Here is a 21,875-nt window from a genome sequence, read left to right as displayed (position 1 = left end):
CTCTGATCGTCCCTTCAGTTCCCCTGAATCCCATTGACAGGTGGCCCTTCAGAGCTCCTCCATCCTTCTATCCACCCTGCCAGACATTTCCCTTCCCACTCTAGCCCCTACAGTCACTTGAACTTTAGGTGCCCTGCCCCACACTGGGGGCATTCAAGGGGTCCCCAAAAGAAACTACCTGTGGCTGAGAAGGAAAAACGGGTTAACTGCAAACAAAGTGGATATTTTATTCACTCAACCAAGCTTTGGAGACATCCAGATAGCTCAGTCACTCACCTAAAATTTAGTCCACAGCTTCCAAAAAATCTGAAAATCTCCACAAATATTGGCTAAAAAGCATTAGCCCACATATTGAACAGCTAACCTTGTTCCATGTGTCAGAAACACGATTCAGATAAAAATATAAAGTGGAGCAAAGATGAGAGTGTAATACTATTCTACTGACTCCTGGCTAACATTTTAGAATGAAAGTTATAAGATCTCTGTTTTGGACTGTCCGCCTATGTATGTCTATGCATGTATGTTATGTATATGTGATATTTTCTTACCTCGAGATGGTATTAATTAATTATTTAAACATTTCAGTTATTTAGAGATGAGGTCTCACTCTTGCCCAGGCTGGAGTGCGGTAGTGCATAGCTAACTGCAGCCTTGAACTCCTGGGCTTAAGTGATTCTCCTGCCTCAGCCTTCTGAATAGCTGGATCTATAGGTGCATACCACTGCACTAGGATACATTTTTTTCAGAGACTGGATCTTGCTATGTTGCCCAGGCTGGCCTCACACTCCTGGCCTCAAGCAATCCTCCTGCCTCAGCCTCCTGAGTAGCTGGAATTACAGGTGTAAGCCACAACACGTGGCCAAATTAACTTATAAACTCCCTTAAAGAGTTTATTCAAATTGTTTTAAGAGAAAAATGAGTGTTTATATAAGTGAAATGTTCCTAACACCCCCAGAAATGTAGGAACTAACCCAAAGGCCTTTCAAGTTCATGTGACTTGGGGTAAAATTTTGATAACTAAGATGAGTTTAATATTGTTGGTTTAATAAAAAGAGGTGCATCTATGAGCACATATTTTTATTCTACTTGGCTTTACTAGTCAAATAAGTTACTATCATATTTACTATGTTTAAAACTATAAAAACTATAAATTCAACTTAAGAAAAAAATACACAAATAAACATACAGTAAAAATGAATTGTCTGATATCCATTATTTCATATACATCAAACACAGCAGGAAAACAAAATAAACAAACCTATGTATTTAACTTTTCAGGTTTTCTTGATTTGCTTTTAATTGCCTTTTACTTGTATGTGCTATAAAAACAGTTAGCAAGGAAATTACTTGAGAGGATGGCTAGTTTTGTTTACTATATTATGAAATTTTCATGAATAATCCAAACATAATAAATACTATTTGTGTAGGTCAATATAAGTGGAATAAGAGTTTTATAAATAGGCTTTTCCATAGTTGTTTCATAATATCTGCCAGAAACAGTTTCCAAAATCTTCTTGGTAACTTGCAACCTAAGAGTCATGCTAAGTTAAATAATAGATATTCATTTATAATTTCTAAGATAAACTACTGAAACATGCATTATTGAATATAAGTTTAAATTTACATACTTTTGGCTCTTTAATTTTATACAGAATAGAAAGATTAAATATCTTTGGATCTGTTAAACACTAAAAAATTGTACTATGAGGAAATACCTATCTATAAAGTTGTGAGATGATGTATTCGTAACATTTGCTAATCTGTTATAGAATGCTAGTATGTAGCAGATAATTCACAACTATCTACTTCTTAGTTTACTCTGTTAAAAGGTTACTAATGGTTAAAATTATAATCACTATATGTAATTAAAACTACTAAAAATAGGCAGGGGGCAGTGGCTCATGCCTGTAGTCCCAGCACTTTGGGAGGCTGTGGTGGATCACCTGAGGTCAGGAGTTCGAGACCAGCCTGGCCAATATGGCGAAACTCCGTCTCTACTAAAAAAATACAAAAATTAGCTGGGCATGGTAGTGCGCACCTGTCATCCCAGCTACTCCTCAGGAGTCTGAAGCACAAGAATCACTTGAACCCAGGAGTCGGAGGTTGCGGTGAGCCGATATCATGCCACTGCACTCCAACCTGGGCAACAGAGTGAGAGACTGTCAAAAAAAAAAAAAAAAAAAAGAGAGAGAGAAAGAAAGAAAGGATGAAAGAGAAAGAGAGAGATAAAGAAAGAGAAAGAGAAAGAAAGAAAGAAAGAAAGAAAGAAAGAAAGAAAGAAAGAAAGAAAGAAAGAAAGAGAAAGAGAAAGAGAAAAAAAGAAAGGGTTCATTGCAACCTCCGACTCCCAGGTTCAAACAGTTCTCCTGCCTCAGCCTCCTGAGTAGCTGCGATTACAGGTGTGTGCCACCACGCCCAGCTAATTTTTGTATTCTTTTAGTAGAGACGGGATTTTGCCATGTTGGCCAGGCTGGTCTTGAATCCTGACCTCAGGTGATCCACCCACCTCAGCCTCCCAAAGTGCTGAGATTACAGGTGTGAGCCACCATGCCCAGCCACTCTTACTATTTACAATAGCATCAGAAGTATTAAAAGCTTAGAGAGAAACTTAATGAGCAATACGTAAGACTTCTATACTAAAAATAGGAATTGCTTATAGGAACTAGAGAAGCTAACTAAAATGGAAAGCTATAGCATTGTCATGAACCATAGGACTCAATATTGCTAAGACATTAGTTCTCACTAATAAAAAACCTAGCACATTTATCCAGAGAAATCAAGAAGTTGATTCCAAAATGAATTTGAGAAGAAAATGACATACAATAGCTAAAAGTTGTTTTCGTTTGTTTGTTTGCTTTTTTTGAGATGGAGTCTCACTCTGTTGCCCAGGCTGGAGTGCAATGGCGCGGTCTTGGCTCACTGCAACCTGCACCTCCCAGGTTCAAGCAATTCTCCTGCCTCAGCCTCCCGAGTAGCTGGGACTACAGGCATTTGCCACCATATCTGGCTAATTTTTGTATTTTTAGTAGAGATGCGGTTTCACCATCGGGAGGGACTGAGTTGGAAGAGGCCTGGTGGAACTTAATGGGTTAATGAAACTGTCTTTTTTCTTGATTGGAGTGTGAGATACATGGGTTTATCCTTCTGTCAGAATTCAAAGAACTTTACACGTTAGATCTCTATGTACATTATACCTATAAAACATGGAATAGATTCTTAGTAAGGTAATAGCAGCAATATTTCCACAAACCCAGCCAAACAAGGAAAAGATTTACATGGGGAGTGATATTCATACCTAAAATTTACATTTTAGAGGCATGAAAGTCAGCCATGTATAGGCACTTTATAGATCTCAGGTCTTTAAAAATAGATCACTAATAGGATGGAAACTTTGAAAATACAGAAAATAAGTGCTGGTGAAGAAATTGTAACCCTTGTACACTGTTGGTGGGAATGTGAAATGATGCCGCTGCTATAGAAAACAGTATGGTGACTCCTTAAATATAAACACAGAATTACCATATTATTCAGCAATTCCGCTTCTGAGATTATACCCAAAAGAACTGAAAGCAGGGACTAAAACTGATATTTGTACACCCATGTTCATAGCAGCAATATTCACAATAGCCAAAAGATGGAAGGAACTCAACTGACCACTGATGGATGAATGAATAAGCAAAATGTAGTATATATATACAACAAAATATTAATCAGCATTAAAAATGAAGGAAATAGATGAACCTGGAGGACATCATGTTAAGTAAAATAAGCCAGTCAGAAAAAGGTAAATACTATGTGATTGCATTTATAAGAGGTACCTAGAGTAGTCAAATTTACAGAGACAACAAGTAGAATGGTGGTTGGCAGGGCTAGGGAGTAGGGATAAAGGGAAGTTATTTTTATTTATTTATTTATTTGAGATGGAGTCTCACTCTGTCGCCTAGGCTGGAGTGCAGTGGTATGATCTTGGCTCACTGCAACCTCCGCCTCCCAGGTTCAAGCAATTCTCCTGCTTCAGCCTCCCGAGTAGCTGGGATTCCAGGTACCCAACACCACGCCCGGCTAATTTTTTTGTATTTTTAGTAGAGACAGGGTTTCACTGTGTTAGCCAGAAATGGTCTCCATCTCCTGACCTCATGATCCATCCACCTTGGCCTCCCAAAGTGCTGGGATTGCAGGTGTCAGCCACCGCACCTGGCCATGGGAAGTTATTGTTTAATGGGTACAGAGCTTCAGTTTTGCAAGATGAAGAGTTCTGGAGATGGATGGTGGTGATGGTTGCACAACAGTGTGAATGTACTTGATGCTACTGAACTATATGCTTAAAAAGTTTAAGAGAGTATATTTAATGTTATGTGTATTTTACCACAATAACAAAAATAGATCCCTAAAAACATTCAAAGGCATCAACTACTTGACATTTAATGTTCACTAGACTTCATTTAGACTCACCTAGGTAGCTGTAACTTGGAAAAATTCTCTGTGTCCATAGCTCTTCTCCTTGTTCCAACTTGCGGATCATATCAGGCTTAGTCATGTGAAACCCTAATGATGGAAAATGAGACTCTTGGTCTAAGCTGTTTCGACTTTAAAACTATTGAAGTAAGATAAAGATACAACTTCAAGGTAGTAAATGAGGTATACATTAATGTCTTACCAAAGTTAATACCTTACACTACACAAGTGATGATATAATCATATTTTCTTTTCTTTCTTTCTTTTTCTTTTCTTTTCTTTTTTTTTTTTTTTTTTTTTTTTTTTTTGAGACAGTCTCGCTCTTCCACCCAGGCTGGAGTGCAGTGGTGCAATCTCAACTCATTGCAACCTCATCTCCCAGGTTCAAGTGGTTCTCATGCTTCAGCCTCCAGAGTAGCTGGGATTACAGGCATGTGCCACCACACCCAGCTAATTTTTGTACTTTTTAGTAGAGACGGGGTTTCACCATGTTGGCCAGGCTGGTCTTGAACTCCTGGCCTCAAGTGATCCACCTGCCTCGGCCTCCCAAAGTGCTGGGATTACAGGCGTGAGCCACTGTGCCTGGCAATATAATATTTTCTGCTAAAAAAAATCACCTCTAATCCCTGAAATTCAAAGTTCTATATGTTTCAGGAATTCTTAGAAGGAGATGCATGACATTGAAAGATTCAAGAGTGTTTCTTACCCACAGATACGAAGTGGCAATAGTTTTCCAACATCACATCCCTGTAGAGCGCCTTCTGAGCAGGGTCTAGTTGCTGCCACTCCTCCTGGGTGAAGTCCACAGTCACATCCTTGAATGACACTGATCCCTGTAAGGGCATACTCTAGTTCATCCTGAAGTGATCGGAAATGTGTGAGAACTAGATATTGGAGACCTAGTACTGACGATGTTTACTGGTCAGACTAGTTTCCTTATTTATGTTTTATATTGTATAAAATTCTCTCTGAAAATACATCCATTTGTATTTACTTATAATCTCATGCTAAACATACTGAGATCACACTACTTGCCCTGAATGTGACTGGTTGCCTGGTAGACCAAAATGAATAAAACCCTGACCTTGCTCATGAGAAGTTATAGGCTAAGAGAGGGGCATACATGTAAATACATGCACTTAGTAGGTTTTACAGATGCAATGACATAAATACGTACAAAGTAAAGTGTCACAAAACAAAGAAAAATTTCATTTTGTACTCTGAGGCTTCATTGAGGACATAAAAGTTTTGTACTCACAACGAATTTGTTTTGTAGGAATACAGGGCATCAGCTTTTAAAAATTCATGGGGAGAAAAAAATCAGTTAGTAAATCAGGAAATAGCAAAAGGCACAGTATGTTAGGAAACAGTCTTTGAGCTCTAAGAAAGAAAAGGTATATGGAGGTAGGCAGTGGGGATATTATGACATGATACTAGATTTTTTTCCTACAGAACAGTGGTCTTAAAGATATACTGAACACATCCCCAACATTGTAGCTATTTATAAACCATCAATAGGCATTTATGAAAATCTACATTGTTAATGAATACTGCTCTTCGATGTAAATTGTTAGTATTTTATTTCCTTCCAATAGACCGTCTTGTACATTCTACTGTGAGGTATGCCTTACTTTGGGTCTGTTGCTTTAAGGAATGTAAAGAACATCAATAAACATAAGTTGACACACATGTTATGTGATAAAAGTTTTGAGGCAATACTCCTGAAGACTAGAAAAGGCTTATCATATGTTAGGTGGGAATGACAATTAAGTAACCATGGTTAGAGATGTCTCCTAGATTAAAGAAGTGTCAGCGGGCTGACAGAGGACAACTGCTCCTACATGACCACCATTACAACAGAGATGGTCGTAAATTGGCTGTAGAGTGGAAAACATACAGGCATGTTATCTGCATAGGCAAATGCATGGCTGCTGGGACTAGAAAGTGAAAATGGGAAACAGAAGAAAATGCAGGCTGGACCAAAGGAAGTAATGAGGTAAACTTTGGAAATGTACTTTAAGTGTCTGTGGAACATACAGGTGGTGATAGCTACTGGAGGTCGGATATTCGGTTCTGACACTCTGGACAGAGGTCTAGAGTAGAGATGGGTATTTGGGAGTCACTAGAATCACACTAAGTGTAGCCTTCAGAGTGAATCTGATTGTGCATAGAGAAAAATGGACTGTGAAGAAGAAGAGAACCAATTAGCATCTGAGGAAAACCAATATTTTAAAGGTTGGTGGATGAGCTAAAGAGGAATTTTCTGAAAGATATGAAAAGAGGACAAAGTACTGTTTGATCAACAATAGAATATTTCAAGAGCAGCCTGGCATATGGAATTCCTTCTCCTGCACCCGCATATAAAAAATTATAAGAAACTAAAAAGAAAATAATAAATCTCTAACAGCATTGGAATACTGGAAAGGTTTTCACTGGCAGCCCACAATTTCTAGGAATGGCTAGCAGACATGAATGAAACAAGATCAGAGAGGAAGGCCGGGCACGGTGGCTCACGCCTGTAATCCCAGCACTTTGGGAGGCTGAGGCAGGCGGATCACAAGGTCAGGAGATTGAGTCCTGGCTAACATGGTAAAACCCCGTCTCTACTAAAAACACACAAAAAAAGAAGAAGATCAGAGAGGAGGAACATAAAACCTGTTTCCTTTACAAGCCTGCAATCAAATTGCTGTCCTAAACACCTCACAAAGCAGGACATCTTTCCAGAAACTAATGCTGGGATCTACCACTTCTATTTCCCAACGTATCATTGCAAAACCTAGGCTAGCGGAGATAATCAAGGTATTTCCACGTCTGCTCTATGACTACTCACAGCTTAGATCTCAAATCAGCATCAGGACAAGTTAAATTCATTCAAGCCATATATTCCCATTTAAATCAAGACAATACCTTTCTATTCCAGCAGTTTGTTTGTGAGAAGACTGAGAAAGGAGATGATGAATGATGTACCCAATGAATATGTACAACCAGAAGGTACACTTGGGGAAGGCTTAAGTCGATCTGGTTGGAATGGAGAAATTGTGAACAGGGCTGGATATAGGGTGAGGCAGGTGAGGCACCTAGAATGCAAAATTTAGGCGGGCACAGCCCTGAGGGTACCCCTTAAATATTTTACCTCATGCCACTTGCCTGCCTCATCCTAATCTGGCCCTGACTGAAGACTAGTTTCATGGAAGCAAATCCCAATATCCAGGAAGGTTAAAGGATAGGGAAGCTCATGTTCATACACCATGAAAAAAAGTTATTTCAGAAAGAGAGGAAACATCATCTCACCTGAGACATGGCTTTGAGATTTCTAGATGAACTTTCTCTTCTGAGCTCCTCTTTTGGAAAAAGAAACAGTCCTGAGAAAGCAAAGATGGAGGATACACGTATGTGAGACCATACTTGACTCAGAACTCCCAGAATTAACTCAGTTAAATCTGCATGAATGTTCACTATTTCAGCACTTGTCCACCTTGTGTACCCTTCAGATGTCCAGGATGGTAGGACAAATCAGGTTCCCTCACAAACACCAGAAACCCAGTCTCTTGGTAAAGTAGACAGGATTCTGAGGAACCTGCTTTAGCTTGAAGAGAGGGAACATTGTGTTTTTCCCTCTGCAGCTCTGCCTTCCATCTCCCACTAACCACAGGTTTACTGTGTATTTCCAAATGGTTCTTCTTGGACTTTTTGCCAATTTTCACTGACAGTAGTGGATGAGAATACCTTCCCAAGCCCTGATGAAGACTGTTGACAACTTTTAAATCTTTGCCTATCTGGTCTATATTGTAGTTAAGAATAATCTTTTTTTTTTTTTTTTTTTTGAGACAGAGTTTCACTCTTGTTGCCCAGGCTGGAGTGCAATGGTACAATCTTGGCTCACCACAATCTCCACCTCCCAGGTTCAAGCGATTCTCCTGCCTCAGCCTCCCGAGTGTCTGGGATTACAGGCATGCACCACCACGCCCGGCTAATTTTGTATTTTTAGTAGAGATGGGGTTTCTCCATGTTGGTCAGGCTGGTCTTGAACTCCCGATCTCAGGTGATCTGCTCACCTTGGCCTCCCAAAATGCTGGAATTACAGGTATCAGTCACCGTGCCAGGCCCACAAAATAACTATTTTAATTACTACAGTGAGACTGGATTTATTAAAAATCTATCAAATACTTTTTATTATCTTAGCAAGCCTAAGGGAGTAGGAAATCTCACTCATATACAAGTGTTAAAGTGGTAGTTATGCCAGGCACAGTGGCTCACATCTGTAATCCCAGCACTTTGGCAGGCCGAGGGGTGCGGATCACTTGAGGTCAGGAGTTCGAGACCAGCCTGAGCAACATGGTAAAACCCTATCTCTACTAAAAATACAAAAATTAGCCGGGCGTGGTGGCGCAAGCCTGTAGTCCCAGCTACTCAGGAAGCTGGGGCAGGAGAATCACTTGAACTCCAGTGGCAGAGGTTGCAGTGAGCAGAGATCATGCCACTACACTCCAGCCTGGGCAAAAGAGCAAGGCCCCGTCTTAAAACAAACAAAAAACAACAACAAAAGTGGTAGTTATGGTAAAAAAAAAAAAAAAAATTTTTTTTCCTGCATGTCCCCAGTGGAATGCTATTCATTTCAACATATTGGTTTTAGTTAATATGGTGTTTCCAGGTAATGAATCTGGGAATTATGAAAATCACCTCTTCCCTTCTGATACTGTTATCTCTCTTTTATTTGCTAAATTGCTACTTAGTTACAATTTTGGAGGCAGGCTTAATGGCTACTATTCAGATAATCAAGTCTTACAAAACCAACCAGCCATGGTCATAACAGGGTTCCTCAATCATTCAAATATTTAGGTCACCAAGGCCACAAAACCACCAGAAGTAACAGTAGGTTACAAACACATGCAGAGTCACAGTCAACCAAACATCCTTCAGAGAACCACCAACCTACAGGCCTCACTTGTCATTCACAACCTCAGACAGCAGCTAACACGACTCCAGGCAGTCACAATCACATCCGCAAATCACTTTCAATTCTCCACACTCAAAGGCAGTCTCAAATGCGACTCACACCTAATCTAAAAATAGACACACGCAGAGGAAACCTCGCGCAGCAACACTAGTCCGTCCACTTTTCACACACAATTGGCCACAACATCCCAAAGAGAGGCAAGCACCTAAAATGCAGCAGGTTGGGCGCAGGAGGCCACCCCCATTCAGTGCGCGCGCGAACACGCAGCGCCCGCTCCTCGCGGGGACCCGACGCCAGCGATGGCGCTTCCGCGGGATCAGAACGGGCAAAATCCCCCTTCGCGGAGCTCGCTCCGGGTCACCCTCAAGGTCACGCCCACGGACCACGCCCGAGGCCCGGCTCGTACATATCGGAGCGTCTGGATACCGCGGTCCCGGTTCCCTCCTCAGAATTACCAGGCTCGGCTCGGACTCTTGGTTACCTCCCTGGCCTCCCCACCCGGTTCCGCGTCCTTAGACAGCTCTACCGGAACGGAGCTCCCGATGCCCTCCTCGGCCTCCTCAGCACCCCTGGCACCCACCAAGCCTCACCCCCCGGCCCAGGGTGAGTCGTCTGCGCCTGCGCACTCGCGCGTGGGCCTGAGCTCCCAGGAGTCTCCGGGGCGGCCCGTTAGGCGCTGCGCGGTGCTCGCTGCCGGCGCTCCCCTCCGTTTGCACCCACGCCCGCCCTATTGCGGCTGGCACTACGCTTCTCCCAGGACCCCGGCTCCCTTTTCCGTTGACCTGGTGGTCGTTTTCCGTGTGGTGAGTTGAGGTGACCCGGGTCTGGATGCGAGAGGAGCTCACGGCAGGGGACCCGGGTTCCTGGGACGCGGAGAGGGCTTGTGGAGGCAGAAGCCCCAGGCCTGTGTGCAAGTCACCTGCTGGGGAGGGAGACTGTGTGATGGTGTTTGTGTGTGCAGTTCTGTGGCTGCGTCCGTGTGTGGTGTGATTGTGAGTGGGCGCGCCTGTGACGGCCCCGGGGGGGGGGCCGAGGGGTGTGCACAGCAGGGGTGTGTGTGCACAGCAGGTGCACAGCCGGGACAGCCCTGACTGTCCCCGATTGGGCCGGCGGGACTGAGTGGGGGCGGAGCCGTTTGTGTGACGGCGCTGAGCGGTGACTGTGAATGTGTCATGCTGTTATCAGTGATCTTGTGACAGCGCTGTTGTGACCCACTGGAGACTGTGATCAAAACTGGCCTGGTGCAGCTTTTGTAAAGTTTGATTTCTGCAGTTCTGGGGCTCGGGAATACGTGGACAAGATCCCCGTATGGCTCGATCTGTGTCTGTGGAATACTCCGAGACCTCCTGTTCTAAAGCATGGCCCCTGTCGCTTTCATAATGCATAATACACAGTGGCATGCAGCCTCGCCAACCTCTGGGGCCAATTTTAAGTTACGTGGTTTCTTGGAGTTTGTTATACTGGGATTTCTTTCACTGCCTCAGTCATTTCACCTTATAACCACATTGCACAGTGTGCAGTCAAATGGCTATCGAAAAGGAAGTTGGATATTTGAGATCCAGAATGAAGTTTCCAACGAAAAAGCACAGCCTTGTGTTTCACATGGACAAGGCTGTGTTCTGATATGCACAGCCTTGTGTTTGATATGGAGATGTTAGAGCTGGAATTGCTCCCAAGGCAAGGTCCTGGGAAGATATGATATTGAGGCCCCAAGAATAGGATTCCTTTCTCCAAAGATTTTGTGTGTGTGTGTGAGATGGAGTTTCACTCTTGTTGCCCAGGCTGGAGTGCAGTGGCGCAATCTTGGCTCACTGCAACCTCCGCCTTCCAGGTTCAAGCAATTCTCCTGCCTCAGCCTCCCGAATGGCTGGGATTACAGGCATGCGCCACTATGCCCGGCTCATTTTTGTATTTTTAGTAGAGACGGGGTTTCACCATGTTGGTCAGACTGGTCTCGAACTCCTGACCTCAGGTGATCCACCCGCCTCGGCTTCCCAAAGTGCTGAGATTACCGGCGTGAGCCACCGCGCCTAGCCAAAAGATCCCTTTTGGAAGCTCTGTGGGGGCAAGTTGAATATTGTAGATCCACAGCATTTTCATAGCTGTCTAAAGGAAATTATTGTGAATACAGAAACATTTCAGTCTCAAGCTTTGGTGAACCTGATTTTTCTTTATGAAGGGAAGAGTCAACAATATTCCAGTCTTTCTCATACTTCCATCTGGGCATGTTCAGTATGGGTTATGGAAGCTTGCCGGTGGTGAAGAATGTGTTCTTATTTAGCCTGTCTGGGATCCAAGAAAGGCTGGGTATATTGTGATTCCCTTTCTTTCCACATTTTGCTGTATTCCAAGAGAAGAGCTCTGAGAGAAGGAAAGCATTGTAGTTGCACATTTTTTTTTTTTTTTTTTGAGACGGAGTCTCGTTCTGTCACCCAGGCTGGAGTGCAGTGGCACAATCTCGGCTCACTGCAAGCTCCGCCTCCCGGGTTCACGCCATTCTCCTGCCTCAGCCTCTCCGAGTAGCTGGGACTACAGGCGCCCGCCACCACGCCCGGCTAATTTTTTTTTTTTTTTTTTTTTTGTATTTTTAGTAGAGACGGGGTTTCACCGTGGTCTCGATCTCCTGACCTCGTGATCCGCCCGCCTCGGCCTCCCAAAGTGCTGGGATTACAAGCATGAGCCACCGTGCCGGGCCTGTAGTTGCACATTTTACAGCCAAGCTAGAGGTCGTTTTGAATTTTTTCTTTGTTTTATGAAATGCATTTTTGTTTTTCAGGATGTGAAATCACTTCATTTGAAATGCTCACCAAATAGTGACTTATCTGTTTACCTGGTCTCTAGTCCTTCTCTTCCCAGTTACTGATGACATTATGAAGACAGATCTTCTTTCCAGTACCTCATCAGATGCCCTTCCTAGAGTTAATTTTCATATAACACCTTGACAGTATGTTCACTTCTCCTGTGTGCTCTTTTTGTCTAAGCATTCTCATGACATATAGTCTGCCTTCACACAGTGATTTGTTACAGAGGAGACCAATTGCTTAGGTAGAATTACACATTAGATATTTTAGATTTTCTTCAGAGACATGAGTGGAAAAACAGCAAGATAGGAGATCGTTTGAATGGTTATAGTAACTTTTTTTGTTTTAGAGGACCTTAGGAGTTAGAATATTATTGCGGAGTATGTGCAGAGAGAGCTGTTAAGAAGGGCAGGAAGTTTTTCCGAGGGAATACCTTAGGAGATTTATATGGTACCAGCTAGTTCTTGCGTGAGGTTTGGCCGCATCAGGTGTTTTTTTTTTTTTCTTTTGAGACGGAGTTTCACTTTTGTTGCCCAGGCTGGAGTGCAATGGTGCCATCTTGTCTCACTGAAACCTCCGCCTTCTAGGTTCAAGCGATTCTCCTGCCTCAGCCTCCCGAGTAGCTGGGATTACAGGCATGCGCCACCATGCCTGGCTAGTTTTGTAGTTTTAGTAGAGATGGGGTTTCTCCATGTTGATCAGGCTGGTCTTGAACTCCCCCGACCTCAGGTGATCCACCTGCCTCGGCCTCACAAAGTGCTGGGATTACAGGCGTGAGCCACCGTGCCCGGCCAGGTGTTTTTTTTTCTTTTTTTTTCCCACAAGTCACATAACTGTGTAGACTGTGTGAGTATGGTATAATGGTCTCTGGGTCTAGAACAGAGGTTTGCAAACTATGGCCCTGTGGGCCAAATCCAGCCTGTAGCCTGTATTTTTGTATGGCTTGTGAACTGATTGGTTTTACCTTTTTTTTTTTTTTTTTTTTTTTTGAGATGAAGTCTGGCTCTGTCGCCCCGGCTGGAGTGCAGTGGCGCAATCTCGGCTCACTGCAAGCTCCACCTCCCGGGTTCACGCCATTTTCCTGCCTCAGCCTCCCAAATAGCTGGGACTACAGGCGCCTGCCACCGCGCCCGGCTAATTTTTTTGTATTTTTAGTAGAGACAGAGTTTCACTGTGTTAGCCAGGATGGTCTCGATCTCCTGACCTCGTGATCTGCCCGCCTTGGCCTCCCAAAGTGCTGGGATTACAGGCGTGAGCCACCGCCCCCGGCCTTAACTTTTTGTTAATAGTTGACCACCAAAAAAAAAGGAGAGTAATATTTCATGACGTGAAAATTATATGCAATTTAAATTTGTGTTCATAAATAAAGTTTTGGATTTTGTCAATTAAAAATTTGTAGAGGTGGCCAGGCACGGTGGCTCACACCTGTAATCCCAGCACTTTGGGAGGTCAAGGTGGATGGATCACAAGGTCAGGAGTTCAAGACCAGCCTGACCAACATGGTAAAACACCATCTCTACTAAAAATACGAAAGTTAGCTGGGCATAGTGGCATATGCCTGTAATCCCAGCTACTCGGGAGGCTGAGGCAGGAGAATCGCTTGAACCTGGGAGGCAGAGGTTGCAGTGAGCCAAGATCGTGCCACTGCACTCCAGCCTGGGAGACAGTAAGAATCCATCTCAAAAAAAAAAAAAATTTGTAGAGTTCAGGTGCAGTGGCTCACACCTGTAATCCCAGCACTTTGGGAGGCTGAGGAGGGAGGACTGCTTGAAGCCAGGAGTTCCAGACCTTATCTCTAAAAAAAGGAAAAACAAAGGGTAAATTTTTCATCTCTCTTTTATATAAACTCCTATATAATATCCTTAATTTTGCCTTTTAGTTCACAAAGCCTAAAATATTTACTATCTAGTCCTTTACAGAAAAGTTTGCCAACCCCTATTCTATAGTATCTGAATTAAAATCTAAGGTTTTGCTAATTATTAATACTATGTGTGAGTTTGGGCAATATACTCAGTATCTTTCTGTTCTATAGTTTATTATTTATCTAATAATAGTACCAATTTCAAAGGATTTTTATGAGGATTAGCAAAGTTACTATTAACAGAGTAACAAAACAGTGGCTGATAATAATAAATTATTAAGCTTAAATTTAAAACCTTATTATTATTATGTGGATATTCTAAGTCATTCCACATTCACATATAAGGTGCAATGAAAATATGAGGTTAATTGTGATGGGCAGTGGTGCGATCATAGCTCACTACAGCCTGGAACTCCTGGGGTCAAGCAGTCCTCCCACCTCAGCCTTCCAAGTAGCTAGGAATACAGTTGTAATTAAGAATTACACTTGTGGCCAGGCGCAGTGACTCACGCCTGTAATCCCAGCACTTTGGGAGGCCAAGGCAGGCAGATCACGAGGTCAGGAGATCGAGACCATCCTGGCTAACATGGTGAAACGCCGTCTCTACTAAAAATACAAAAAAAATTAGCCAGGTGTGGTGGCAGGCATCTGTAGTCCCAGCTACTCGGGTAGGCTGAGGCAGAGCGAGACCCCGTCTCAAAAAAAAAAAAAAAAATTACACTTGTAATTAAGGAAATAGGATGAAGGTTCCAACTGAAAAAGCACAGCCCGTGTTTGATATGGAGATGTTAAGAGATGGAGATGTGGTACCCAGCTAGGTCTTGCATGAGGTTTGGCAGCATGAGGTGTCTTTTTTTTTTTTTTCCAAGTTACATAATTGTGTAGACTGTGTATGGTATAATGGTCTCTGGGTCTATAGCATGGGTTTGCAAACTATGGCTCTGTGGGCCAAACACTACTTGTAGCCTATTTTTATATGGCTTGTGAACTGATTGATTTTAACTTTTTCAATAGTTGACAACAAATCAAAAGGAGAATAATATTTCATGACATGTGAAAATTATATGCAATTCAAATTTGTGTCCATTAATAAAGTTTTGAATTTGATCAATTAAAAGTTTGTGGAGTTCAAGTGCAATGGCTCACAGATATGCTCTGTCTAGAACAGGGATACTTCACCTGGAATAATTTGCCTTGGAATTATATACCTAATTATTGTATGTTTATTTTATTCATGCATATTTTTTCCTCAGCAAAAGTCTGTAATTTTTTGAGAGTATTAAGGGTATATACAACCCAAAAATGTTTTGAACCACTGATCTATAACACCTGGAAATGAACTTTAGGAGGAATTTGTTCAAAAACAATTTCCTGTGTTATGTAAATATTAAGTCAGTCAGTTTACATCCAAGTGATGTAATACTACATAGATAATAAGAAATAGGAGGAGATACTAATATAAAAAATATAAGATGGAATATCATATAACGTTCATATTTATGAGCAAAAGTACCCAATGAATTGCTAAATTATAAATCAGTTGAACTATGATAGGCATTTATTAGCAGCTTTTCAAGGATTATATTAACTGGTCATTCAGTAAAGAAAGGCAATGATAAAACCACATTTGTTAAGCCTCCACTGTGGCCCAAACAGTATTTATTCAGTGTGAAAGGGCCACCTACCACAATTTTGCACATCTGAATGAAAATCTTAACATTGGAAATGTCTCAGAACATTGATGAAATATGGTAAAAGAATGTACAAGACTTGGTCAGGCACAGTGACTCATGCCTGTAATCCCAGCACTTTGGGAGGCCGAGGTGGGCGGATCACCTGAGGTTAGGAGTTCGAGACTAGCCTGACCAACATGGTGAAACCCTGTCTCTACTAAAAATGGAAAAATTAGCTGGACATGGTGGCACATGCCTGTAATCCCAGCTACTTGGGAGGCTGAGGCAGGAGAATCACTTGAACTAGGGAGGCGGAGGTTGCAGTGAGACAAGATTGTGCCACTACACTCCAGCCTGGGCAACAGAGTGAGACTCCTTCTCAAAAAAAAAAAAAAAAAAAAGAATGTACAAGACTTGGTAGGCTTGTTTATTTTGGTCAGTTTGGTTTTAGTGCTGCTGTATGTCATTTTGCCAGCCTGTTTGCTCACAGTTTTCTTAATAAGTAGAAGATAGCTTTCCCTCCCAGCTCTTTAGAAAAATGCTTTAGGTTTTATCATTCCTGATGATGGAATTAGTGCAGTCTAACTGAAAAAAATTCAGTAACCTAAGTTGACTTATAAAATAGAAAGTTGTAAGTAGTCATAGTTTCATTATCTAGAAAATATTCACTGTCAATATTTTGGTGTACATTCTTCTTAATTTTTCCTTGTAGATATGTTAATATGTTCTTGTTTTTTCAGAAAGATTCACATGAATTAGTCATTTGAATGAGAGAAGACCTCTCTACTCTTAGTTTGAAAAAGAAATTCAAATCAGTCATGCTTTTGTTATACTTCCATGTGTGTAGGGATAAAAAGGAAGTGTCATTGATGCCCAACTGATTTGACAAACATTCTGAGTATTTACACCTTTTGGAATTATACACATATCAATTTACGCATAATTACCAGGAGAACAGGTAGGCAGCTAAGTAAGGTAGCTAGTCAGAATTATGTATGTATGTATGTATGTGTGTATGTATGTATGTATGTATGTATTTGTACAGATTTAGGTAACTTTCACAAGACAGCATTAATCTTTCAAGACCAGAAGTCTTAGGAGACTTCGTTATATAAATCACACTGCTGAGGATGGGTTTATGATTTCTGATAACAGAATTAGATGTTAGTAGTTACAAATAGGCATAAAAGACTGGATTGGACAAAGAGCAAGGCTGATCTTTTGCTAATGTTTTCAATTTGTTAACTAATTGGGTCAGATTCTCTGAGCTATGTTTATAAGCCGAATGATTTCTCTCTAGCTGCTGTCCTTTTCTTTTTGAAAAAAATCTGTGGGTAATGTTGTTAGTGAAGACTACATTTGCAGGCTGTGCTTTGTAAGATATTAGCTTTATAAGAAAGAGCAGGCCTCAGAAATCATGTTAAGGACAGAAGACACTTTAATACTAATAGATTATGTGACATGACATAGTGTTTTCATCATCAATACAAATAGATGATATTTATTAGGTGATTTTTAGGTACTTATTATGTGCCATGGAAGTGATTTGTTGTTAGAGTTTTTTTTCCACTTAATTCTGACAACTCTGTGAGGTACTAGGTGCTGTTGTTTTTCTAATTTTATTGATGAGGAAATCTAGGTAATGCCAATAAAATACTTGTCAAAGCACAGAATTAGTAACTTTCAGAGCTAAGTTTAACATATTGAAAGTTTTAATCACATCTTTTGTTCTTATTTGCAACTGTACATAACCTCCCAACAATTTTTTTTTTTTTTAAGAGACAGGGTCTTGCTCTGTCACCCAGGCTGGGTTGCAGTGGTGCAATCATGGCACACTGTAGCCTCAAACTCCTGGGCTCAAGCTACCCTCCTACCTCAGCCTCCTGAGTAGCTGGGACTAGAGGTGTGCATGTCACTTGGCCCGGCTAATATTTTTCACTGTTGTAGACACAGTATCTCACTATGTTGCCTAGGCTGGTCTTGAACTCCTGGTCTCAAGTGATCCTCCAGCCTCAGCCTCCCAAAGCACTGGGATTACAGGCATGAGCTGCTGCACCCAGCCAAGAAGTAGTCTTAAATGAAAAGAAAACCATAGAGAATACAGAGAAGCAATGCTAATATAAGGATGCATAACCAGTCAGCTATTACTAGAGTCAAAGCTGAATCCTACCCAGGCAATTCCTTGTACTGGCTGTGCAGCTCTCGTGACCTGACCAACTTTATACCCGCTTCCAAGACCCTCTAGGAACATGTGTCTTTGTCATTTTAAGTATAGATATCTACAGGAATGTGGCATGGACTTTTGCTGGGTGAACAGATTATTGCAGCCTGCTCAAATCTACCTGTTCAGGCATATAATGTAGGATCTGGATAATTTATCCAGTCTCCTGGGTCCCACTGAATAAAAATATTTCCTTCGTGTACCTCTCCTTTTAATATCTACCTATTTGAACGTCCCATAAGTAAAATAATCTTCTACTCAATATCTGTGTCAAATTCATCCATGTTGTTCCATATAGCAGGTACCTGTTCCTTCCTTTTGCTGTGTAGTATTCCATTGTAGGATGTGGCACAGATTATTTATCTGTTCTGTTGTTGGAAATTTGAGTTGTTTCAAATTTTTCTATAGAAATACTGCTAGTATGACCATTATTGTCAAAATATGTACAAAGACATGCACATAAGTATTAATCCTCTCCCCCACCCCTGCACACAGACATTCATTTTTGCTATGGAGATAAACAGGGGTAGAATTGCTGGATTGTATGATGTATGTACGTTCAGTTTTTGTAGATACTGCTAAACAGATTTCCATTGTGGTTGTACTTATGCTGTCAGAAGCACTGCATGAGAATTTTAGTTGTAACAAGTTAAGCACAGTATTATAATCTTTATGGTAACTAAAATAATAGTGCATGACAGTATGAACTAATATGGCAAACTAGAATAATAAAATTATTTGACCAATAAAATAAAAGGTAAGAATGGTGGAATAAAAGAACAACAAAAAAAGAGGGGGACACATAGAAGTAAATGTTGATGAACTTACCTCCAACATAGTAATTAAATTAGTAATTTACATTACATTAAAGAAATTTAATGAAAGTAGACTAAACAATAAAAAGATTAAATATTGGCTGGGCACAGTTGCTCATGCCTATAATCCCAGCATTTGAGGGGTGAGATGGGAGCATTGCCTGGGCCCAGGAGTTTGAGACCAGCGGCCAGCCTGGGCAACATAGTGAGATCCCATCTCTACAAAAAATTAAAATTAGCTGGGTGTGGTGGTGCATGCCTGTAATCCCAGCTACTCAGGAGGCTGAGGCAGGAGGATCACTTGAGCCTGTGAAGTCAAGACTGCAGTGAGCTGTGACTGAGCAACTGCACTCCAGCTTGGGTGACAGAGCGAGGGACGAAAAGAACAAAATCAACCATATGCTTTTAGTAGCTGACACACTTTTAAGTATAATGACACAGAAAAGTTGAAAGCAAGGCTTGGTGCGGGGTCTCACGTCTGTAATCCCAGCACTTTGGGAGGCCGAGGCGGGCAGATCATTTGAGGTCAGAAGTTCGAGACCAGCATGGCCAACATGGTGAAAACCCCATCTCTACTAAAAATAAAAAAATTACCTGGGTGTGGTGACACACGCCTATAATCCCAGCTACTCTGGAGGCTGAAGCATAATAATTGCTTGAACCGGGAGGCAGAAGCTGCGGTGAGCTGAGATCAAGTCATTGCACTCCAGCCTGGGTGACAGAGCAAGACTCCATCTCAAAAAAAAAAGAAAAGTTGAAAGCAAAAGTATGAAAGAGGTAATGCAAACACCAACAAAAGTTGATGTTTATTTATTTAAAAAAAAATAGACTTTAAGGCAAAAAATATTATGAGAGATAACATGGAGGCATTTCATAATGATAAATCACGAGGTCAGGAGATCGAGACCACGGTGAAACCCCGTCTCTACTAAAAATACAAAAAAATTAGCCGAGCGTGGTGGCGGGCGCCTGTAGTCCCAGCTGCTTGGAGAGGCTGAGGCAGGAGAATGGCGTGAACCCGGGAGGCGGAGCTTGCAGTGAGCCGAGATTGCGCCACTGCACTCCAGCCTGGGCGACAGAGCGAGACTCCGACTCAAAAAAAAAAAAAAAAAAAGTTTACACCCAAGGCTGGGTGTGGTGGCTCACACCTGTAATCCCAGCACTTTGGGAGGCTGAGGCAGGCAGATCATGCGGTCAGGAGTTCCAGACCACCCTGGCCAACATAGTGAAACCCTGTCTCTACTAAAAATATAAAAATTAGCCAAGTGTGGTAGCACACACCTGTAGTCCCAGCTACTCAGGAGGCTGAGGCGGGAGAACCTGGGATGTTCTTGAACCCAGGAGGCAGAGGTTGCAGTGAGCCAAGACCATGCCATTCCACTCCAGCCTGGGTGACACAGTGAGATTCTGTCTCAAAAAAAAGAGCTTCAGGATATAAAAAGGTCAATAAAAGAGAAAGGATGAATTGACAAATTCACAGTCATCTTTGGAGATTTTAGCACACCTTTCAATAACTGTTAGAATAAGGAGACTAGAAATTATTAATGATGGAGGTGAGCAAACGACCTAATTGACATATATAGAATACTGTATCCAACTAGATATAGTACCATATATATTTATTTATACTTCTATATAGATATGTATAATGTAGATAATATGCTATCTCCAACTAGACAATATTATATGTATATTGTAGGTATATGCTACATCCAACTAGAGAATATAAGTCTAACACTTATTGAAATTTAGGCAAATTCTCGCCCTCTGTTTTTTGTTTTTTGAGACAGACTCTTGTTCTGCTTCCAGGCTGGAGCGCAGTGGCACAATCATGGCTCACTGCAGTCTCAAACTCCTGGGCTCACGTGTTCAAGTAGCTCAACCTCCAAGAAGCTAGGACTACAGATGCACACTATCACACCTGGCTAATTTTATGTTTTGTTGTAGGGACAGGGTCTTGCTATGTTGCCTAGGCTAATCGCGAACTCTTGGCCTCAATCCTCCCATCTTGGCCTCCCAATGTCCTGGGGTTACAGGCATGAGTCACTTCACCTGGCTTACTTGCCTTCTTTACCTTTTGTGTCTTGATCTGTTGAATGGAAATAATATATTAAATTATAGAGCAGCAATGAGGATTAAATGATAAGGTTTATAAAGCACTTCTCAAGAGAGTTCTTTGTAAATATTGTCAAGCTGCAGAGGTCATAAATTCACTCTTCTTCAACTTGGATACTGAGAAAAGAGGTGGTAACCGATGCTACTGAAGGAAGCAGTGTAGTGATTGTGATTGAGAAATAGGAGGCCAGGCGTGGTGGCTCACGCCTGTAATCCCAGCACTTTGGCAGGCCAAGGCACGTGGATCACAAAGTCAGGAGTTCGAGACCATCCTGACCAACACGGTGAAACCCCGTCTCTATTAAAAATACAAAAATTAGCCGGGCGTGGTGGTGCATGCCTGTAATCCCAGCTCCTTTGGAGGCTGAGGAAGGAGAATCACTTGAACTCAAGAGGCGGAGGTTGCAATGAGGCGATATCGTGCCACTGCACTCCAGCCCGGGCGACAGAGCAAGACTCCATCTCAAAAAAAAAAAAAAAAAAAAAAAAAATTGAAAGAAAGAAATAGGAAGTGCTGAGCTAGAAGCAGTTGGGTTGGCTGGGAGGCAGGATTCCTTGTGGGCTAATGCCATTTTGAAATGGCATTGTTTTCTGCTTTTGTGTGTGTGGTGTGATCAGGCGGTTCCAGTTGCTGCATGACAAACCACCCCAAAACTTCGTGGCTTAGAACAATAACATTCTTTTTAATTATGAATCTGCATATTAGAGCATTGGGGGACAGCTAGTCTCTGCTCTACTTGGCTTCAGCTGAGGTGGCTTGAAGGTTGGGAGTTGGAATCATCTGAAGGCTTGCTCATTTCCACGCGTGGTGGTTGATGTTAGTTGTTGGCTGGAGCTTCAGCTGACTACAGCTGGAATATCTAGTTGTGGCCTTTCTATGTAGCTGCATGGATTCCTCACAGCATGATGGCTAGATTCCATGGGGGGCATCTTGAGAGAGATTAGGATGAAGTTCTGTTGCCTTTTCTAACCTAGCC

At 41.9% G+C, this 21,875-nt stretch overlaps 2 protein-coding genes across 12 annotated transcripts in view; one reads left to right on the top strand and one right to left on the bottom strand.

Moving 5' to 3' along the window:
- Positions 1-21,875, bottom strand: part of ZNF382 (zinc finger protein 382) — a 180,781-nt gene that overhangs the window by 137,851 nt on the left and 21,055 nt on the right. For 6 of the 10 annotated variants that reach the window (XR_008650338.2, XR_008650339.2, XM_063614142.1 and 3 more), the window contains 3 exons: positions 7,747-7,817; positions 5,162-5,288; positions 4,453-4,545 (listed from right to left, as the gene is read on the bottom strand). Coding sequence is in view for 7 of the 10 variants with exons in the window: in XM_055239648.2 (XP_055095623.1) it covers positions 4,453-4,545; positions 5,162-5,288; positions 7,747-7,817 (291 nt within the window). In the remaining 3 variants the exon portion in view is untranslated. Of the gene's footprint in view, positions 1-4,452; positions 4,546-5,161; positions 5,748-7,746; positions 7,818-9,617; positions 10,066-21,553; position 21,875 lie in introns of those variants that run through there. The other 4 variants (XM_055239668.2, XM_063614141.1, XM_055239667.2 and 1 more) reach the window with 4 other exon arrangements.
- The window catches only part of ZNF529 (zinc finger protein 529), a 62,439-nt gene continuing 50,628 nt past the window's right edge, over positions 10,065-21,875 (top strand). Inside the window, exon 1 of one of the 2 annotated variants that reach the window (XM_063614143.1) lies at positions 10,065-10,215. The gene's annotated coding sequence lies outside the window, so the exon portion shown is untranslated. The remainder of the gene's footprint in view (positions 10,216-21,875) is intronic. The other variant, XM_055239676.2, reaches the window with a different exon arrangement.

Source organism: Symphalangus syndactylus, chromosome 13, assembly GCF_028878055.3.
Source record: "Symphalangus syndactylus isolate Jambi chromosome 13, NHGRI_mSymSyn1-v2.1_pri, whole genome shotgun sequence".
In the NCBI taxonomy this organism is placed as follows: Eukaryota; Metazoa; Chordata; class Mammalia; order Primates; family Hylobatidae; genus Symphalangus; species Symphalangus syndactylus.
This window is presented reverse-complemented; position numbering and strand designations above follow the sequence as displayed.